At 60.0% G+C, this 8,907-nt stretch overlaps 1 protein-coding gene across 1 annotated transcript in view; it reads right to left on the minus strand.

Annotated features, from left to right (window-relative positions):
• Window positions 1-8,907, minus strand: part of DEAF1 (DEAF1 transcription factor) — a 36,094-nt gene that overhangs the window by 24,802 nt on the left and 2,385 nt on the right. Inside the window, exons 3-8 of the mRNA XM_004717197.3 lie at window positions 8,708-8,899; window positions 6,265-6,362; window positions 4,490-4,619; window positions 4,084-4,230; window positions 3,520-3,659; window positions 1,731-1,796 (exon numbers count right to left, since the gene is read on the minus strand). Of these exons, the coding sequence (XP_004717254.3) occupies window positions 1,731-1,796; window positions 3,520-3,659; window positions 4,084-4,230; window positions 4,490-4,619; window positions 6,265-6,362; window positions 8,708-8,899 (773 nt within the window). The remainder of the gene's footprint in view (window positions 1-1,730; window positions 1,797-3,519; window positions 3,660-4,083; window positions 4,231-4,489; window positions 4,620-6,264; window positions 6,363-8,707; window positions 8,900-8,907) is intronic.

Genomic DNA, 8,907 nt, shown 5'->3' on the forward strand with positions numbered 1-8,907 from the left:
GAACCCACAGGGGCAGTTCTACCCCGTCCTACAAGGTCCCTATGAGTTGGCATCGATTTGATGGCAGTGAGTTTGGGCTTTGGAATAATCAAGTTAAAATAAGGAGAGCTCATTAAGCAGCTATGAAATTAATGTTTAAACCTTTAAATTTTATAATGTCCAGCACTAAACCCAGAAATCCAAATCCACTGCCGTCGAATCATTCTGAGCAGCAATTCCACATAGGGTTTCTGAGACGGTACATGGTACAGTACCAGAACCCTCAGTTTCCTCCGACAGACCTTGGGGAGGAGAGACAATGCAGTGAATTAGTTTATGCGGCTCTTCCAGCCAAGGTCTCCCACTCCAACCAAAGGACCTCTCCCGGCCTGGGTCTGGGAAGAAGGGGAGGGTGCTGATGGGATCCCCTGGGAGTGACTGTGAGTAGGACTCCCTGAGCGCCTTCCTGCCCTGTGTGAAGTGAGTCCTCCTGGAAGCAGGGGGAGGGGCGTCGTCACCTGCGAGAGCCAGGAGCGGAGGGCCCCACACCGTGAGCCTCCTGGAGCCAGGACACGGACACACAGATGAACCCCCTGACCCACGGAGCAATGCGAGCCGAGTGCTCTTGCGCCGGAGGCTGCCTGGCAGAGCGGGTCCCTCTGGGCGCTCCCTGGGGAAGCTGGACTTGCGGACCCACAGAGCTTGAACGGAAGGCCTTCGGGTTGAGGCTCCCAGCGGAGCGGACCAGAAAGAACTTGGTACCACAACACGTCCCAATGCACAGCTCAGGCCTGAGCGTTTCTCACGGCATGACAACTCATCACCTTCCTTAACAAACCCCGTCACCGTGCATTTTGCCTGTTCTACATCGCCATAGCAATAGGTAGGAGCGCTCAGAGATCAAGCAGAGAACAGGCATCAAGACAACATAGAGCAGCCACTGGGCTTGAACTTCTGGCCTTGCAGTGAGCAGCCCACTGCCCAGGTCCCTCCCCCACACTAGGGAAGTGTACGGAGACTGGGTGGTCACCCATGAAGATCAGCATAGCACTTTTGAAATCTATATAGCAACCTGCGTATCCAAGTCAATGAAAGTGTTCTCTCTCTCTTTAAGCAATCGACTCAGGGCAGGGAAGTGTAAGTATTTCAAATATAAATTAAGCGTTCTGGGGAGCTGATGTCAGGGGCTCAAGTAGGAAGAGAATGCTTTGAAAATGATGATGGCGGCATATGTGCAAATGTGCTTGACACACTGGATGAATGTATGGATTGTGATAAGAGATGTAAGGGCCCCCAATAAAAGTATGTTTTTTTAAGTTCTCTATGAGTAGATTCAGTGCAGTGTTTTTGTGGGAGAGTGTTAAAAACAGCAAGTAGCATCTGTGGTAAGCACTGTACAGAGTTTCTCCAATTAAATTTTGGGTTAGCATGGAAATGCAGGAGCCTTTAAAAAAATTTTTTTTTAATTTTTTATGTAGGAGCCTTTTATGACTTAAAACTTTCCTCTAATGGCCGGACCCCATGCCTGTGTAAGGCTTGTCACTGTCTGAACAACAAGCATCAGGATGAGACAGGTGTGACGGGGACACAGGGATCACACCTGTGCTGGAAAGGTGTGAAGCCAAAGGGAAGGCCCAGAGGCAGAGGCGAGGAGAGGTGGGTGGACGATGGCGACACCTGCAGCCACAGCCACCGCCACCGCCGCCCACCACGGCACCCTCCCGGAGCCAGGCAGCTCTCTGACCACTTACTAGGCTCATGTCATCGCAGCAGGCAGCGCAGGTGCAGGAGGCAGCATGAGGGTTCAAGATCCCGTCCTGCAATCGGAAACCAAAATCCATCAGCAAGCCAAGACCTGGATGAATGCGCAGGGATACAAATCTCTGAGGGGGCGGGGCGCTCGTTGGAGAACCTGGACCTTCTCACACTATCTTCCCTCCAGCCCACGGCTAGTGGGTGCTGCGGCTGTCTCATAGCGACCCTGTGTTAATGCTGGTAGGTGCCTAGCCCTCTTCTTCTAAGAGGCCCAAAGACCCAGTGTCCATTCACTGGCCACACCAGAGCTGACTGGAGGCAGGGACGAAAGCACCATTCTCTCCCACGAAGGGAAGTAGAGGGAAGGGTCACACTGGCCCCACAGGAAGTCCTGTCTTGACCCCAATCAATTGCGTCACTCTGTTTTTAAAACCTAGTCTTAAAACTTAATGACCTATTTGAGCTTTTCAGCAGCAAGCCACAGGCCTCCTGCCTCAGTTCACCTCTGAGAACCCCTCAGGGCTCAACTGCCGACCCCATTTCTGGCCAGTTTCCACAGCTTCCTCCATCCAGGCCCTCTGAACTCTGCCTGCATGAACCGCCCTTTTCCATCTTCAGTGGGGTTATTCTAAAGAGGAGGTGACTTCTCTTACAGACCCAGCCTTGGGGTCCCACCTGACTCCGTCTGACCAGTCGGTCTGGTCTCCTCTCTGATTTGGGCGTAGTCCCACCTTTGCTTCCTGCCACATGGGACCTTCCCATGTGCTCGCTTTCAGAGCAGTGGGTCCTGGTACCTGGGCACCATCCCATCCAGCTCTGGTCTCAGGCTTGTGGGGCTGCTGCCTGTGTGGTCAGTCGTCCACTGTCCTTCTTGATACTGCTACACTCACTTCACTAGCACCCCGGTTCCAGCCACAGCTCGGAAGGCCTAGGAGAGGGTGGCCTGCTGGCAGAGTGGAGGCCGGCACTTGCTGGAGGAGCTGGGCTTGGAGCTAGAGGGAAACCTTTTCAGCCTCTGGCCAAGGCTTACGGGCAGGGAAGGCGGGCACACTCCGGGCGCTTATTGGAGCTGAAGAGTTTTATAACACTTGGTGGAGCAGGCAAAGACCAGGCTGAGGGGCTGCAGGGCTGAGCTGGGGGGAAAGGGGGGACTATCTGTGGGCAAGACTGAGAGTAGCTGTCTGTCTGTGGAACTGTACCCTAAGTCTTTCCTGATCCTGATTGCATTCAGATATTTGTCTCTAACAAACCTGGACATCCTGAGCATGTTCTGCACGGCTGCTGCAATGACTTAACAGAGCCAGCAGTGAAGTGGAGAGTCCTGGGAGGGCACAGTGTCAGGATCAGAGAAAGGGCTGATTGGAGGCTGGAGGTGTGTCTGAGCTCACTTCACAGGAATCTGCCTTGGGCAGTTGGTCCTGATCCACCCCCTCCCCTGTCCATTTCACTGCAGACCCCAACCCAGCTCATCTTGCTCCCGTAATCTCACCCCTCACTACAAGGCTGCATCCTGCAAGGGCCCCGTCCTGTCCTCTGTCCCGCTGCAGGGAGATGCATAGTGAGGCACTGCACCATGTCCGCCTCCCCCGCCCCAGGGAGGACCCCCGCCCCGGGAGCCATCTGCATCAGGCACTGCAGCGGCAGCCTACCCCCGCACCTCCCATCTCCACCCCTCAGGGAGGACCCCCCGCCCCGGGAGCCATCTGCATCAGGCACTGCAGCGGCAGCCTACCCCCGCACCTCCCATCTCCACCCCCCAGGGAGGACCCCCGCCCCGGGAGCGACCTGGATCAGGCACTGCAGCGGGCGGCCTGCATAGCGGATGCTCCTTTTCCAGTCTTTACTGCTGGCTCTCCCGGCCATGGCTTCAAACTCCGTGGGGCTGTACCAGTTCTCGCCCTGCTTGATGCAACGCCCCCGACCCCCTGAAACGGCACGCGGTCGGTCGGCCCTGCCGGGAACTGTGCACATTCCCCCACGCCTCTGGGGACCCCTCCCCCTGCACCATCCTCCCCATTCCACCTCCTGTCCAGTCGCCCAGACTCAGACAGCACCGGTAATGTCCACCCACGGCTAGACACAGCGACCTGTCCTCCAGGCCCTCAGGCCACCTCCCACTCTCAGGTCTGCTGCTAAAGCGCTCTCAGCCCAGGCCCGCCATCTCCCCACAGCCTGGGCTCCAGGGCAGAGGCTCTGGGCACTGATGCGCTGGCGCACCGCAGCCCACATCTCCAAGGGGACGCAGAAGCAGGGTCCTGTCTGAGGGGAGGGGCCCTGTGCTGCTCAGAGGGCGGAGAGCAAGCCCTGCCCCCCACCCGGCCTCGCCCCTCACCTCGGCCACACCCTCACCTGAGCCAAGCCTGTTCTTGTAGAGCGTACCGCTGATGTTCCGGCAGCGCACCGGGAGCTCGCTGTCGTAGACCGAGGGGTCCCAGTTATACTTGGTCCCACCTTTCTCTGGGCCGGGGGCTACAGGGGGTGGAGGAGACTGAGGGCCTTAGACAAAGAGAGCATTTTACAAAGAAGAAACACCAGCTGCGTCCACCGCCAGCAAGGAAGTCGCGCGGGGCACGTGGGGTGGGGGGGGCGCACAGAGGGGCACCGGATAGTAGGGGAAGCCCCATGTGAGTGAGCTGGCGCCGTCCCCAGGGAGTCACTGTAGCTACCCCTTCTCCCTGTGAACTCGACCCCCTGGACGGCAGACTAGAGCCTCAGTCAGGGCCCACACTGCCAGCGGGCACACGATGATGCCTACCCGGGGTCAGAGGCGCCGAGGGTCCCTTCAGGCCGGTGGTCTCCACGATGCTCCCGTCGGTGTGGACGACGATCAGAGTGGCCTTCTCGGTGCTGAGACTGTCCCCGATCTGAAGGGCTGTCCTGCCTGACTGCAGAGGACAGGAGCCTGCCTGGGTCTAAGCCCTCGGGTCATAGGGCAACGCAGGTCACGAACCGCGAGTGGCCCTTTGCTTAATTGCTTAATTGCCCCCATTTTTCAAAGCTGCCACTGGGCAGCCAGGGCAACACATGGTACTGGCTGCCACTGCACCCTGGCGTCCCACGGGCGGGCGTCCTCCCTGTGGGAGTCCCCCCAGTGGCTCTCGGGGAGGGGGTGGGGAGCTCCCAGGGCCAGATACGTCAGAAGTCCCTCCATGTCCCACGCTGCTCACGCATAATCCAGTGTGGGCAGAGGCCTCCTCGCCTGGGCTCACCCCACTCACCCTGTGAGCTCGGCAGACCCCCCGCCCCGTGAGGCCTCCCTCTGGGGCCAGCAGGCACATACGGCACCCAGCGCCGCACCCACCCAGGGACAGCCAGAGCCTCAGGTCCAAATCCAGTACCCGCAGCTCGGAACACTTTCGTCTGAGGACAAACGGACAGCTGCAAGGTGAGAGGACAAACTTGGCCAGCACCTGCCGGCCCGTGTGTATACACAAAGCCTGCAGGCTCCCACCAGAACAGACCCCTAGCCAAGCGGCTATCTGAGGGCGGAGAGGACAGGAAGAGGAGCCAGCCGCCAGGGGTCTCAGGGCACTCCCGGGGAGGCACTCCCCGGCCCCGGGAGAATGGCTGAGATGGACATCGGCTCCTCAGAGCAAAGTGCACCCAGCCCCGGGCCCACCTGCAGCCTCTGAGGTAGCTCCAGAACGAAAAGTCATGCCCCCACGTGAACCCGCCTGCTGCCAACAGCCCGCACGTGCGTCAGCAGACCACGGTGTGGCTACGGGCGCCGTGCAGTCAGCAGAGAAGGCTGCCGCCGCACCTGCGGGACCCTCCACAAAGAACCGAGTCGGCTCCGACCCACAGCGACTGACGCAGCCAGCACACTCCCACCCCATCCAGCCTTGGAGCCCTGACACTGAGCAAGGCAGACACGGCAACACACTGCCAGACACGGCACGGCATGCTGCCGGGGCCACTGGTGTCACTTCCACAGGTGGTGAGATGAGTCTGGGGATGCGCAGCAGAAGCTGTGGCTCGGGTGTCCCAGGGTGGTAACGTGCTGTCCACACTGGCTGTGGCTACTTGGGCACCCAGCTGCCAAGCCTCATGGACTGAGCAGGCATGAGAACAGAGCTGTTCCTGGCACGCAGAGAAACCACCTGGGGGCACGCCCACCTGCCCAGCACCTGTGTGCCTGCACTGCCGCGAGGTGGAGCCTCTAGGAGCAGGTCGCTCTCACGTCGCTCGGGTGTGAAGTGAGAGGTGTGAGCAGAGCACAGACATGGGCGGAGCCCTGGCTCACGGACCAAGGCGGCCACTGAGTCTCTGACCTGCTGGACACCTCGACCCTGGCCATGAGCCGAGGCGTCGACCTGGCCACATGTTCACAGGCCCTCCTGCTCTCCCTGCCCAGGGATGGTCAGCAGGGCAGGGTCCTGCCTTGTTCCACATGCCCAAGGCTTGGCCAGGCGCCATCAGGCGCGGTCACAGCGAGGAGCAGACACGTGGCCTCCTGGGGCTCAGGGCCCAGCACTGCAGTCAGTCAGTGCTCAGAAAGACTGGGTGAGGCCCTCCATCGGGGAGCCTTACCAGCATGTGTCCTGAGATGGACGCTGCATTGGCCACTGACGTAGTGAAGACATTGTCTGCAGAAGCACCCACATTGGCCACCGTCACCGTGGTCACCTCTGTAACAGAAGACATCCAACTGAGCACGACTGGAGATGGGAGGCCGCTGCACCAATAGCAAAGTGAACACAGGCCCCTAGCAGGCACCTGCCCCAGCGACCCAGTGTGATGCCGCCACAACTGACCCCACAACTGTCCCTGCAACCCAGAGGGTGAAGCCCCAACTGTCCTTATAACCCAAAACGTGATGTCCAACTGTCCCTGTAATCCAGAACATGACACCCCAAATGGCCCTGTAACCCCGAGCATGATGCCCCTACAACTGTCCCTGCAACTGCAGGACCCTAACAGTCCCCAGCCCCACAGCCCCTGCTCCAGGAGAAGGTGGCCCTCTGGCCGACCAGGGTCTGCACTGGCCCTCAGCCACACGTCACAACATATTACATGGCACCTGTGGGGGCACAGCCCACTCTGACGCCCTCATTAGCCAGCTCTAGACAAGGGCCAGCAGCGTCCCCACAGAGCCCCGCTGCCACCTCCCCAGTGAGACACCTGGGCTGTCTTCGTCAGACCCCACCAGGCCCCACCTCACCTGTCATTCTCTGTGGATATGGAAGGGGGCAGTCACCCACCTCACCTCCTGCCATGTGTCCTCATGGGTCACAGGCCAGCCAGCTTGGACACAGACACAGTGCCAGCCCCCTCACCTGCACTGACACTTTGAGCCCAGGCCAACCTCCAGGCCTCTGGAATACTCCGTGCCCAGAAGGTCCAAGCAGGTGCTCAGAACAGCCTGGCTGGATGAAGCCTACACTCGCCGGACGGCATAGGCACTTGCCCACCTGCATGGTGGACCTAGCCACAGCTCACCTGTGACACAGCTGGCCTGCTGTGTCACCCTTGCGAGGGAGAGCACTCACATTGGCCAAGGGGAGGGGGGGACACTGGCTGACCCAAGGTCAAGCCCCGAGAAGCATGGCACGCTGGCCAGACAGACAGCACCCTGAGTTACATATATGTAGGTGCTGCATCCCTCAGCATTGGAGAGAGCCTGCTGGTCAGAGAGGGTTCCTACCAGGCCAGCTGACCAGAGGTACTGGGGTGGGCACATACCACCACAGAGGCCCAGCACCCACAGCTGCTGTCAGTTCCAGAGTGTGCACAGTTCCCAGTGCCCAGTGAGGAGTGGACCTCCAGGGCAGCAGCTGCGAGTGGCATGTTCCCTGGGGGCACCAACCTGGCTCAAGGGTCAGTTCCCAAGGGCTTTAGGGCCCCCCCCCAGGGTGACTCCCCACAGGTCCCACCTCATATGGCATGGGTGCTCTGGGTGACCAGTGATGGGTCACCACCCCCAAGGAAGCACAGAGGAGAGGGTGGGCAGGGCCAGCGGGAACCTGGCTGAGAAATTTCCAGAGCGAATGAGGATGAGGTAGGAAGGGCACGGTGGGACAAGGGGAGGGTGCAGCGGGCAGCAAGGAGGGGATGGGCTAACAATGCAGAGCAGGCCAGGACAGAACGGTGCAGCTGGCACAAGAGGCTGCCTGTGCGGGGCAGGTGTGCAAACAGGAAGGGTCCCAGCTGGTCACGTGGGCAGATGTGCAGAGCACGTGAGCAGGGCTGGCTACACAAGTCAAATGTGCAGTTGTGCAGAGCAGGTGTGCATGTAGTAAGTGGAGGCAGCAACTGAGGGGAGGGACAGGTGTACAAGTAGAAGGCAGCAGGGCTGGTGGCACACATCACATGTGCAGAGGTGCAGAGGAGGTATGAAGGTAAAAGGGATGGGGGTGATCATGGAGGGACGGTAGAAAGGGGGACACTGAAGGGGGATCAGATGTTCAGATAGAAGAGGGCAGGACTGATCACTGTGGGGGCAGATGTGCAGGTAAAAGAGGGCATGAACAGTCACATGGGTAAGGTGTACAGGTTAAAAGGGGGCGGGGCTAGTCATGCAAGTCAGGTGAGTAGACCGGTGCAGAGCTGGTGTGCAGGTATAAGGAGGGTGGTGATCACTGGAGGAAGGGGCAGGTGTGCAGATTGAAGGGGGCGGGGCTGGTCACATCACGTGTATAGACAGAGGTGCAGCGCAGATGTACAGGTAAAAGGGTGCAGATGTGCAGGTAGAAGGGGGCTGGTCACATGGAGTAGGTGTACAGGTAAAAGGGGGTGGTGCTGGTCCCGCAGGTCAGGTGTGTGGGCAGAAGGGGGCGGGACTCGTCATAAGGTGGGGACCTGCAGATCGCATGTGGCACCTTTGCAGGGCGAGTGTGCAGGCGGGGCCAGTCACTTGAGGGGGTGTGTAGGCAGATATGCAGGGCAGGTGTGCAGGTACGAGGGGGCTGGGCCAGCACGCGGGAAGGTGCGCAGAGCAGGTCACTCAGGAAGCAGGCGCGCGGCGGACACTTGCCTGCGAAGGCGGCAGCTGCGGCGGCCTCATCGGGGCCAGGCAGGGCGTCGGTGCCCATGTCCATGTGCCCGGGCTCAGCCGCCATCACCGCCACGGCCGTCACGCGCTGCGTCTCTCGCTCCGCCTCAGAGTCACCGTCCTCCTCCGAGTCCTCGTCCCTGCTGAGCACCGGCTCCTCCGTCTCGCCCCCTGCTGCGGCC

This window comes from Echinops telfairi, unplaced genomic scaffold (genome assembly GCF_000313985.2).
Source record: "Echinops telfairi isolate 266 unplaced genomic scaffold, ASM31398v2 ScPeMD7_37;HRSCAF=141, whole genome shotgun sequence".
Taxonomy (NCBI): Eukaryota; Metazoa; Chordata; class Mammalia; order Afrosoricida; family Tenrecidae; genus Echinops; species Echinops telfairi.